Source organism: Phaseolus vulgaris, chromosome 5 (assembly GCF_000499845.2).
Source record: "Phaseolus vulgaris cultivar G19833 chromosome 5, P. vulgaris v2.0, whole genome shotgun sequence".
NCBI lineage: Eukaryota > Viridiplantae > Streptophyta > Magnoliopsida > Fabales > Fabaceae > Phaseolus > Phaseolus vulgaris.
The window spans coordinates 770144-779381 of record NC_023755.2 but is presented as its reverse complement, the minus strand read 5'-3'; the positions used below and the strand labels follow the sequence as shown (position 1 = coordinate 779381).

General features: G+C 32.6%; 1 protein-coding gene across 3 annotated transcripts; it reads right to left on the bottom strand.

The window, feature by feature from the left end:
* Positions 1 to 261: 261 nt before the first annotated feature.
* LOC137834645 (U-box domain-containing protein 35) lies at positions 262 to 8796 on the bottom strand. Of its 3 annotated transcripts, none has more exons than XM_068642734.1 (10): positions 8347 to 8796; positions 7113 to 7323; positions 6165 to 6286; positions 5964 to 6085; positions 5546 to 5736; positions 4671 to 4993; positions 4172 to 4273; positions 3494 to 3922; positions 1477 to 2229; positions 262 to 698 (listed from the first exon to the last, which is right to left on the bottom strand). In XM_068642734.1, exons 2-10 carry the CDS (start codon positions 7312 to 7314, stop codon positions 516 to 518), a joined length of 2427 nt encoding a protein of 808 aa, XP_068498835.1. In that variant the 5' UTR covers positions 7315 to 7323; positions 8347 to 8796; the 3' UTR covers positions 262 to 515. The 3 variants fall into 3 exon arrangements, with proteins under 3 accessions (XP_068498835.1, XP_068498837.1, XP_068498836.1); XM_068642736.1 differs by having other exon boundaries at positions 6165 to 6244; XM_068642735.1 differs by having other exon boundaries at positions 7113 to 7346; positions 8347 to 8484.
* Between the last annotated feature and the right edge of the window lie 442 nt (positions 8797 to 9238).

Genomic DNA, 9238 nt, shown 5'->3' with positions numbered 1-9238 from the left:
TTAAAAACACGACTTATTCATTGACTATTTTCTACTTGTGTGATAAGAAGTATTGGATAATTATGTGGATTTATCTAGCTTTAAAGTGGTTCTTATAAATCATCCAACATGGAAGAACCACCAAGGGGTTATTCCAGCTTAAACAATACTTGAGTTGAATCCTAAACATGCAACTACATTCAATACTTGAAAGGAGAGTTTTATGGCTTATAATACTCTTATCCAACTCAAACAAGATTGTTTATCCCTTAGTACCTTGTGTATACAAAAAAATACATTCTTGTTTTATTTATTTATAGTAAGAACAAGATTAACATTTGTAACAGAATCAGACAATAGAATCACATTTATCTACACCTGAAAATCAATCTACCTAAATTAATCAAAAGGCATTCTTAGGTGGTACAGCTACAAAAAATATCTATATCCAACACACTGCTACATTGTTTTAAGAACCCTAAATCAGAGAAATATTGGGCTTGATATCAACTTCGAGAAAGGAACTGCTGCTGATATCATGATTCTCTGGACTTCCACTCCAAAATTGCTGACAAAAGTGTGTAATTAGGAATTAAATGCTTGTGAGGTAAGGCCATGTTTGTCATTGGTGAATTGTCATTCTCTTGAAGCCACTTTTCAATTGCTTTGCGATCATATGTATATCCATCAGCAGCAACACAAGGATCATCCATCACATCCTGCATCACATAAAGTACAACAGACACCTTCAAGGACATTGACAAGACAGTTGGATGACAAAGTTTAGCTCAAGCTACTGTGCTAACTAGTTAACATGCACAGAATGTTCCTTATGTTTTTATGAAAGCTGTTATCAGAATCTACAGGTGAAATCATTAAAAAGGTTGTATATAAGTTGATATTTTACTATCCAACATGATTTACAATGGTGGTCCAAATACTTATACGGTTTTTACATTTAGTCTCTACTTAGAAACTTGACCTTTCAGTCTCTGCATATGAACATTTAATTCTGTTTTGGTCCTTCCATTTCATAAAACCGTCACAAATCAATATTAACAGTGTAGAGTTGCTACAATTTTTTTTTGGAAGCTATTAAACTATCACAAATTTGTTGCTAAAGTGACAATTTTGGGGGTTTAACATGCGCTATACAATTTGTCATGGTTTTAGCTGAAGGGCTTAGGACACACTTAACAGCAGAGATCAAAACATAATTCTAACTTCTAAGAGTATATGTACAAACCAAAACATTCAGGTTTTAGGTATAAAGGCAAAAATGTAAAAGTAATAAGTATAAGAACCAAATAAGTAACTAAAACTTAAAATAACATTATGACATTTTTTTTATCAAGGTATCCAACCTCATCATGAGGAAAAAGGTTGGGTTTGTTGCTACTAGAATTTAAAATATGTTCACCCAAAGGCTTAGGTAACACATTTTATTTTTGTGGCATAGAAAATGGATAGTATTATCACTATGGAGTATTGAATTACCTGAAGAATTGGACAGATAAAGTGATTAGGAGGTTTGGATTTAATAGTAACAGTTGAAGCAGAATGTTGGGCCCTATCAGCAACTTCTTTCAATCTCTCAAGTGTTGGAAGCACTTGATCTTTTAAATCAGGCCGGTCTCTACGCCGAAGTTCTGCACAGCTCAATCCTAACACGGCCAAATCTAGTGTCTCTTTAAACGGCCAAGCCCCTGCCTCTGGATCCAATATATCTGTCAAATTCCCACCTTCAATTGCAATTTCAACTTTATGAGCTAGTGCTATAGCTGGTTTTGCTGTCAATAACTGTAAGATCACCATTCCAAAAGCATAAACATCAGACTTTGGAGATATTAACCCTGTCCTTTGGTACTCAGGATCAATGTAGCAGAGTGTTCCAACAGGTGCTGTGTCCTTGAACATGGTAGATAAATTATCAGAATGGAGTACTGTAGAAAGTCCAATGTCACCAATCTTGCTGACAAGGTTACGACCAAGCAAGATGTTTGCTGGTTTTAAGTCACGATGAATAATAGGTTCTGGGTTTGAGCTGTGAAGGAAGGCGAGAGCCGATGCAATTTCCCAAGCTATTCGAAATCTATCAAACCATGTGATTGGGGAAGTGTTGTTTTTCCTCAGCAGTCTGTCTTCCAGGTTACCATTCTCCATATATTCATATACAAGACATCCATGATCATGACATGCACCAAGAAGAAGAAGCAAGTTTGGATGACGAATTCTGCTCAATATCTCTAACTAGAAGAAAAGAAAAGATATAAATCAATATTATTGTCTGGTTCAGTTCCTGTCTTATAATTATTTGCAACAATCTTCATTAAATTTTGTTCAAGTAAAGTGTGCTGGAAATTAGAAAAAGCATAAAAACTTGCAATGCCAGATAGAGAAAATAGAATCTTGTTTTGGATGCCACCCAGACCAATGACCTGTTTTTTGGTTGTATGTTTTAAATTTACTCTACTTAACCTCTGATAAAAATAATTGTTTAACTTGATACATTTCAAACATAGATGATTTCATATATTGCAGTTCTTTAGCTATTTTTGGTGTTTTTTTCTATCAGAAGTAGAGTTTAATATTGATAATCCATGTAATATATTTTCATTAGAAGTCAACTAGACTACCGAGGTGAAACTCTAATTTTGATTGAAAAACTGTATAAAAGACACTTAAGGAACTATATCTAAGTTTTGTCCACATACTCTCTTAATAGATAAAGGGGAAATCAAAGTCCCATATCGATTAGAAATAGTGTCAAAATAGAATATACAAATGGAGGTAATTGTCATATTATAAACCAGTTTTGTACAATGGAGTTAGGCCTAAACCCCTTCCAAAAATGATAGTGCTTTGACACTAAATCAAAATGAGTTCAGATCCATTTTCACGAGATCAAATTAAATTTAAAATCTAATTTAAATTTGATTAATCTAGTTTACATGATTTTTCCAACTTAAATTTGAAGCCAGACCAGCCTAGCTCAACTTGACTTTTGAGTGGCTTGGTTCGACTTGTCTTGGGCCCAACCCAACCTTGCATGACTTGGACCCTAGTCAACTCGACTTTACATGAGATAGGCTGGTCTGGCTTCAAATTTACTCAGCTTATCTTGGCCTAACATATTCATAACTTGAACTAACTCATACTTGCATTGATTTTGGATTTTCAAAATCCAAAAATTATCCAATCCAAATCCACTTAAATGGATTGGACTTAAAATCCTAAAATATGGATTTAGATTTGAGATAAATCCATTAAAATAGACTTAAAGTAATATGGATTTGGATAATTATGGATTAGATTTGAAGATTTGGATTGTTTGCCCATCCTAACCATTATATTTGAATTAGGATTATAAACTTTGATATATCAATGAGAAAATCCAAACTTGCCACTCAAAATGCTAGAAACATCTGCAGCAATGAAGCGCTATATACTTATTCTTTTATCTCATTATGGAACATTTTTTTGCTTTACCATTTTATTTATAAATTTTTCATACCTCCTGTTGGAATTGCTTGCTTTCACGATTTCCATTAGTGTTGAGAACTTTAACAGCAACAGTTGTGTGATACAAATTGCACTTGTACACTGTTCCATATGCTCCCATTCCAATTCTCAGATCTTCAGAAAAAGATGAAGTAGCTGAGACTATTTCATCCCATGTAAACTTCCGGTACTGCAACATTGTACCACTTAGAGCATCCACCAATTTTTCTTTCTCTTTTGTAGCACGGATGACTCTCAACTCTGTTTCTTTCCTTTCTGCAGCCTCTCTTTCAGCACATTCTTTCAAATATACAGCTTCTCTGGATGCATCCTGATATTTCTCACTTTCTAGTTTTGCTAATTCCTCTGCCTTCTCCTCCTTAGCAACAATCTCCTTCATTTTCATGGTTTCTTCTGACCGTCTCTTGCTAAGGTCATTCAGCTGTTCCAAGCAATAAAGGATGTTAATCCATTTGACAATACTAGCAAAGATTTTAGTTGCAGGCATATGGAAGGTGCATTCATCTTCCAATTGCAATAATAAGGTAATGCATCTTTATGGGTGCTAAAGCAAAGAAAGAGAACCTAACAAGGAAACAACTTAGGTATGCCAGGGTGCAGGGTTCCCATTAAATTATTGCACTTATTAGGTAGAAGAAATTGTTTCTGGCGATAAGAAAATAGATATTACCTTCCGGCATGCTTCAGTTTTCTCACTTTGAGCTACTGCATGCAGTCCTTGGGCATGTCTTAGTTCAATTCTCAACTTTTCCAGCTCAAGGTTAAATTTTGCCTGATAAAATAAAGAACCACAAAGAAAGTTCACTTGCAAATTGGAGTTGTATTTAACTGGAATTTGCTGAAGCAATAGCTGTTTGACAAGCAACATATAGTTTTCTATGAAGGATTGCATATGAATAAAATTTTGGATTGTGCACAACATATTTGTAGTTTTGCATTTGCATGAAACACTATTGTTCTAGTGAAGATAAATTTTTTGTGTTGCTGGAGACTTGTCAAATATACGGTACAACGAAAATAAAAAAAGGTATTAATACTTTACCCTCCAATGTTAAATCATGTCACAAGTATACATATGTCTACGTTTTCCAAGAAGGTGCCATCACCTGATGAATGAGTCGGACATAAGAACTATTTCATCAAGCCAGATGAAAGAAAATTCAAATTACCTGCATATTAGGTGATGGAAATGTAGTTGCTAGTGCTACATCCTTGATAGAATTTTGATCATACATCCAAGATTCAGTATCTGAAATAAAGCTTTTGCAACTAGAGACTCGGCTTAAGGCATGATCAATGTCTGAGTTTCTTGCAGAGCTGGTAGCAGTGTTTTCTCTCCCAAGATCTAGAGATTGGCCCCTAGAATGGCTAGTGTCAGATAAACTTGGATTTGTGCTTAGAAGGACACTATTTATACTTGAAAGAGCTTGAAATCGTTGTGTTGCTAGGGAAGACGAGTGTAAACCAGCATATGATGAAACTGAGGTAGATTCTGTACACATCCAAAAAGGATAATAATTATACTATACAGGGGATAGTCAATTTTGATGTTTTCCATTATGCAACACGTATCTTTGAAACCAAGCACCCCACTGTGTTACCTTTATTTGCAATCTAATGTGAACATTAAATATCAAAGTAGAACTCGTAAAATATAGAGTCATAGTTTAAGTGTAGATGGTTTCTTATTATATTTTTCTATTTCTAATAACCCACATGGGAGTCATTGGGAAATTATGATTTGAAGAATAATGTGAATTTCTACCATTTACTGGAGTATATATGAGCAGGTGCCTATCTGTGTACTATCAATGCTGCAACACAAGTATGTTAAATTAGAAAATTTCAGGTATTGGATATGTACTTATACTGACATGATGCTAGCAATTTAAGAATTTAAATATGCTGTCAACACTTCTTTTATATATAAAAGTTTTCATGTTAGGCATCACTATGTAACTTGACATCTCAGCTAGACTGACACCTAAATTAACACTTATTTAGGATTTACATAGTTTTGAAGAAGTTACTAGTAGTAGTATACCTGTCTGAGAGGTGGAAGTGTAGTTAGATGAGCTGCTGGAAGAAAAACTGGTTTCACTAGCATCATCCATGATGCTTACATCAATCGGCATGTCGGACTGTCGTATGGACAATTTTCCCTTCGAAATAGCATAAACTGTGCAAAATCTTGGAGTGCTTACTGATATTTTCATAGACATACCCTTCTGTTTACTGAAAACAATACATTAGTAAAGGGGAGATATAATCAGATAGAGACCAAAAAGAGAAAACCAAAAAAAAATGAAGTACAATTTATGATAAGCCAACAAGTAGTAATTAATGGTAAAAAAAACAATGGTATTTAAGTGTTTGGTTCTCTCCCCTTATTAGTTAGCTTTTGAGATCATTTGTTATCAGAACTGGCTTATTGAACTATACATCAACATATCAATAAATACCTTTTAAATATGCCACTAGATGAAGCTCCAACAACAAGTTTGGTTATAGCACCCTTAGCCACTTCCTCTGCTACTGCAATAGCCACATCATCTGATTCAATCACTACAACATCCACATGCACCTGCACCAACAATATCAGAATACAAATCCTACATTGCACTAATTATTCTGGTTAATCTGCATGATCTATCATATCTGACCTTTCTTTGCTCACACAATCTCTTGAAAGGTAGCATCATTTGGTTTTTTTCCCACTCCACTTCCTTTCTGAATGCAGTTGCTACATCATTACGCACTTGTGAAAGAGGGATCACATTTCCCACTGGAAATACAAAAATGTTATATTATCCTAATGAAATAATTTTCTGCTAGTTCATAACCATCTTCTACCCGTTGTCACTTGTGTATTATCAGATTAATTGTTATATAGAAAAACTTAAGTAACCCACATAATTACTAATCTTCTCTGGCTGAAAACTCTTAAACATTCACTACAAGAAAATCATTAAATAGTGACCAAAACAAAAAAATATTTAGTCATTGTAAGACTAAATTAAATACTATTTTGGAGACTAAAAAATTATTAGTATCTACAATAGTTTCTATTATTAATAAAAATTTATAAAATAGTTTCTAAATTTATATCTAAATTAACTACAAAAGTTTTAACTACTAATATTTTAGATTATAAATTAGTCTTTCAAAGACTAATTTAGAATATAAAGTAGTAAGTAGTTAAAATCTTGGTAGTTAATGTTTATATAACAATTTATAAACTATTTTATAAATTTTTATTATTAATAGAAACTACATTAGATACTACTAATTTTTTTAGTTTATAAGATTGTCTCTATTTAGTTAATAACGTCTCTAAAATTAGTTTCTATTTAATGATTTTCCTGTAATGATTAAAATGAAAACAGCAGAAGAAACATGGCCCGAAATCGCGTTCTAAAGTTTTGTCATGTTGACAAAAGTAATGCAAATAAGAAAACTCCCTAACTTTGAGGCACAAAGAAAGACTGCTAAACAAATTTCTTCAGAATACAGCAACTGATGCAGTTAGCATTACATCTAGAAGTTTGCAAATGTAACATATGCATAAAGTTCATACTTTATTGAAGATATTAAACATAAAAATGCATTACTTGGCGTTGGAACTCCTTGTATATTAGCATGGACATGTATCAGCTTGAAGATAATCATTCCCTCAGGAACAAACTTATTAAGTGCCCACTGTACCACATATTTGCTTTTCTTGTTACCCTTGATTGCCAGAGCAACAACTGAAGAAGAAGATGAGGAACGCTGAGATACAATGTTTCCATCTGCATCCACAATCCTCTCCATCTCTCTTCCCTACAAAGAAGGAAGCAAGTTATCTGTAACAGCCCAAAAGAAACAACAACAAAATGAATGTTCCATCAGAATATCAAGTTACTTGCAGGCTCTATAAATAACAAAGCTCCAACTGTGTAATAACAACTCCATATTAAACACTTGCAACACAAATTTCTCAAGCCAAATTAAGGACTTACTAGGGTAAACTTCTTCATAAGTACTTTTAAGAGAAGAAAGTAAGATAGGAAAATGAAATAAATTGCTCTATTAAGTGAATATATATGTGGAGATCTCACATCAACTAGAACTTCACCTTATAACTTCACCTTATAAGAGCGGTTTTATAAGGTTAAATTAGGTTTTAAAGTTTTTATAGAGCCTTCTTCGTAAAAACAAGTTTTTAGATAATCATACTTCTATAAATTAACTTATGCATAAGCTAATTTTTATCTATTCAAAGTACCTTTTTTTTTTTTTTTCTTGTTTTACTTCTCTTTTGAAGCATTTATACAGAAGTTTATCTAAATATATCTTATCCTAGCCTTATGTACATCATAACTAAGTAGGGGTAGGGTGTCATATTTCATCTTAAAATCAATTAACATTAAGCGAAATTGTCTATCAATATATAACTCAATAAAATTTACCTATGCAGTGAAATCTCAGAAACATACAAAAGAAAAGAGTGTTGTTTTTTTAAAGAGAAAGCAAATCTCCATTATTTTGACAAAGAACCTGACAAATCAAAGGGTTTCAAGCATCAAATTCAAACAATTGAATTTCTGAATTTCACAAGGGTACACTTTTTCTCTCAATGCATGAGTCAAAAAACCTAATCCCTAAATCCCCAATTTTGGAAACAATCCCCAGAAAGAACCCAGTGAGCAATTATCAACTTTAAATGATAAAAAAGGGAAATTTCAAAGATCCAACTACATTCACAAAGGGACAGAGAGTGTGATAAAAATTCAGAAACCCATTTACTCAAACAAACAAAACAAAACAAAAAAAAGAACAATCATAGAAGGTTTTTCAACTAACCAGTCAAACCCCAGCTTAGTTCAATGTTGAAACTGTGAAAAGCTTCAAATCCTTTCTGGTAAAGAAGCTACTCCCACAACTCTTCTCCAATATGAAACCCTTCCCAAGTCTCAAACAAGAACACCACCTCAGCACCCCAAAATTCATCACATGTTTGTCTCAGACATAAAAGAACAAATAACGTGAATCACACATTTTCTATTAACTGCAACAACCTAACCATGCCTTCAGGCAATGTCCACCTTATAATAACAAAATGTCACTGTCATGATGAGGCTTTTGTTCATGCAATTTAACAGTTCAGCAATGTCCAATAATGCAAAAGGGGTTCATCTACTTTCAATTTTCAAGACCATTTTCATTCAATTTTCAACTCAAATCACTCAGAAGGAGATTAGTCAAAACCTGTAGCCGCCTCAGACATGTTGTTTTAGTTCACACCAAGAAATTGAGATGTAATAGTAACACTTTGTTTTAATAATGATTTTTTTCTTGTCTTTTTCTAACTTCCAAAACTATTAGAAGATGAATCATTAAAATTCTAAGTCAACTCATTTAGTCTATAATTTAGACATCATTGTCAGAGTAAAAAAACAAATAAAAAAAACTTATATACCTTTTAAGGTTTTTCTGCATTGATTAAATTATATACTTTTTACTAATAGATTCAGAATAATAAATAAATATTTGTTGTGAATAGGATTTTATTAAAACATATTTAATTTTAATGAATATATTGTGTTTATTCTAATCATCAAGATTCAGATCATTTATGAGAGCAAATTAAAAAATAATAATGGTGCATCTAGAATTTATAACCATTAACAAAAAGATGAATTTTTATATTTATTTTTTAATAAATATTTTCTTACTATTTCATCTTTAAAATTGT

Coding starts and splice junctions, on each gene's coding strand:
- LOC137834645 (XM_068642734.1), bottom strand. CDS start 7,314: ATGGAGAGGATTGTGGATGCAGATGGAAACATTGTATCTCAGCGTTCC. Junction 6,287..7,112: donor ACAAGGAGTTCCAACGCCAA/GTAATGCATTTT, acceptor TTGTATTTCCAG/TGGGAAATGTGATCCCTCTT. Junction 2,230..3,493: donor GCAAGCAATTCCAACAGGAG/GTATGAAAAATT, acceptor CTTTTCTTCTAG/TTAGAGATATTGAGCAGAAT.